Raw genomic sequence first — 3,015 nt, 5'->3', positions numbered from 1 at the left:
AGACATATCCATTTTTAGAGCTAAATGACCAGTTCTTCTTCCTTTTTTTCATCATTGCTTTCACTAGTTCTTGAACAAGACAAATATTTTCAGAAATTAATCTACCAGGCACATATGCAGATTACATTGGAGAAATGATATTTACCAAGTGTTGCTTGAGTATGAGAGCTATAATTTTTGAAATTAACTTGTATATTGTGTTGCAAAGGGAAATAGGTCTGAAATATTCAGGTTTATGAGCTCCACTGGCTTTAGGAATGAGTGTGATTCTAGTGTTGTTTATCTTTTTGAGCAAGTATCCTGAGCTGAAAAAGACTTCACCATCTTGCATACATCATCTTTCACTATCTACTACTGAGTTTGATAAAAGCCTGGTGGGAATCTATCAGGCCCTGGGCTAGTCCAAGGTTGCATTGACATAAGAGCATCATATATTTCAACATCATCTGGAATCTTAGTAAGCTTCTCATTATCTTGTTCTGTAATGCAGGAAGGAATATGCTGCAAAAATTGATAAGAATCAGCTGGAGAAGAAGTAGTGCTTATTTTTTTTTTTGAAATGAGTGACAAGAACATTCTCTATAGAAGCTCTATCTAGACACCAAGAACCATCTGGAGCTAGTAGAGAGTCTATCTTGTTTCTGGCTCTTCTACGATTAACTCTTATATGAAAGTATTTGGAGTTTCTGTCCATAACATTATAAAAATGATCTCTTGATTTCTGCATATTTGAACTGGCTTGAATCTCATTAAGATTATATATCTCAATTTCCAGCTTTTTAACTTTCTCAGTATTGCTGCCTTGTATATCCGAGGCTTGAAGTTGTTGCAGATCTTCTTGAAGTAAAGTAATCTTAGCATGTATGTTACCAAATGTTTCCTTACTCCATCTAGAAAGAATACATCTTGTATTTGAGAGTTTTTCAGTTAAAAGAAAAGCTGCAGAACCTAAAAGGTTAGTTTTCCAGGCTGACAAGATCTCATTTTTACAAGTATCATTTTGCAACCAATGCTCCAAAAATTTCCAGCATTTACCTGAATTTCTAGACTTATCATACATGGATAAAAAGATGGGAGCATGATAGAAAGCTTTAATAGTAGATGGAAAAGTGCATCATTAGGATAAGACAACATCCACTCACTATTAACTAGAGATCTATCTAGTCTAGATTTGATTTTTCCTGTACCATGACTATTACTAGTCCATGTAAACATATTTCCACTATAACCTAGATCATGAAGGTCAGAATTCTTAATATACTCTAGAACTTCAGTAGAGGAAGGTTCTGAATTAGTATTTCTTTCAGCAGCATTCATAGTAATATTTAAATCACCTAAGAGAACCTAAGGGATATTAACTGAAGTGCTTAATCTGTGAATATAGTTCCACTGAGTTGGTTGATCATTTTTATAAGGATTTTTATAAACACAAGAAAGAAACCAATCTCCTTTGCTAGGATCATTTTTAACTAGAGCATGTATCATGTTGGTAGAAGTGTTTAAAATTTCAAGGGAAAACCCATATTTCCAAGCAAGATGATACCACCTGCCTGACCTACTGATGGTACAAAACACTTATTAGGTATCTGAAGAAAATTCGTTATACCTAAAATTCTATCATCATTTATTTTTGTTTCCATCAAAAAAATGATATCGTGCGAATGAGTTTTGTTGATATGCATCAAATAATCCTTGGTGTCTTTTCCCAAGATACCATGACAATTCCATCTTAGAGTTTTCATGTATAGATTTAGATAAGAGTTTCTTTACTTACTACTCAAGATAAAACTAGAATTATTAGAGTAGTAAAACCATGCAGTACCGATGTATACCAAGAGATTAATCCAAGAGCTATAATAAATGCTAGTTTTAGGATTTAAAAAATAATTAATTAAAGAGGAGGTTTTTCGAAGATATATCATGTTATTATGAGCCTCATTCATCTCATGGGGGAACTCTCATGCTCCTGCTCCTGCTACTCCTTCTTCTTCTTCTTCTTCTTCTATGAGATCATGCTCCATTTCATCGTTATTATTAGCAGATTGCATATTACCAGTATTACGTTCCATAATAACTTCAGAAGGGCTATCAGTCCTAGACTTTTTATTATTTCTAGTATCCTCATCAACAATGTTCTTATCATCCTTAGCTCCCTCTTCAGTTTTCTTACGGCTAGATTCACAAATTCTTTCCAACAGAGTATCAAAGTCTTCACAGATTTCTACTTCATAGGCAGCAACAAGTTCATGAAAGTAGTTGATGTATTGTTCATTAGTGAAGCCTCTTAACGTCAAATCATGAGCCGTATTAGGATATTCTTCATCATCATGGTCAATCACATAACATTTTGGGCAGAGGTTATGTGGTTGTCTTTCACAATGAAATATGATCCAGGTAACTCTCCCAGCAGCAGTGTTCCACCATCCTCCTCTATGTAGTGGCTTGGTGAGATCAATTCTGATTATTGCATTAATCTGAGAGACAAAAGTAGGTTTGCAGTCTTCAGGGTCTGTAGAGATTTTAGTACCCAACTTTTCAATGACTTCACTAACAACTTCAATAGAGTGATGTTCTGGAAGAAGATTTTTGAATTGGATATCCCATTCCTGGTGTTTGAACACCCAGTCTTTGATAGAAATAGTAGCATCATATTTTTGGGGACTTAGGTGATTTTTGTTAACATTCCAAGGCCCCTTTGTGAGAATCTGATTCATTGCATCATCAGTAAAAAACTTAAATAAGAAGAGATTTATATCAATAGCGAACATCCTTGACTCTGAAACTGTTCCAAAGAATAATAACCCCTTTTCTAACTGTATCAGTTTCGACAGGATCCTTAGCAAAAACATTCCCAATAAGGGTTGTACTCCATTCATCTTTAGCTTCAAAAATGGTAGTTTTGGAACATACAGTTTTCCTAAAGTTTCTACCAGCGATGTCTCGGATTTGAGTGTTTTGCATCTTGCCAGTAATAGCTGTGATTTGGTTGTTGGTAGAAGAGGCCATTTTCTCTTG

At 34.6% G+C, this 3,015-nt stretch overlaps 1 protein-coding gene across 1 annotated transcript; it reads right to left on the bottom strand.

Annotated features, from left to right (window-relative positions):
• Nucleotides 1-351: 351 nt before the first annotated feature.
• Nucleotides 352-1,317, bottom strand: LOC113340529. Its single transcript, XM_026585663.1, has 3 exons — nt 1,059-1,317; nt 575-948; nt 352-501 (listed from the first exon to the last, which is right to left on the bottom strand). Exons 1-3 carry the CDS (start codon nt 1,315-1,317, stop codon nt 352-354), a joined length of 783 nt encoding a protein of 260 aa, XP_026441448.1.
• Between the last annotated feature and the right edge of the window lie 1,698 nt (nt 1,318-3,015).

This window comes from Papaver somniferum, unplaced genomic scaffold, assembly GCF_003573695.1.
Source record: "Papaver somniferum cultivar HN1 unplaced genomic scaffold, ASM357369v1 unplaced-scaffold_22, whole genome shotgun sequence".
Lineage (NCBI taxonomy): Eukaryota > Viridiplantae > Streptophyta > Magnoliopsida > Ranunculales > Papaveraceae > Papaver > Papaver somniferum.
This window is presented reverse-complemented; position numbering and strand designations above follow the sequence as displayed.

Bases quoted from the DNA above. Each gene is read 5' to 3' on its own strand.
- LOC113340529 (XM_026585663.1), bottom strand. From the start codon at position 1,317: ATGAATGCTGCTGAAAGAAATACTAATTCAGAACCTTCCTCTACTGAA. The intron at 949-1,058 runs GTATGATAAGTC...CTAACCTTTTAG, and splicing joins GCTCCCATCTTTTTATCCAT to GTTCTGCAGCTTTTCTTTTA. The intron at 502-574 runs GTTCTTGTCACT...CAATTTTTGCAG, and splicing joins ATAGAGCTTCTATAGAGAAT to CATATTCCTTCCTGCATTAC.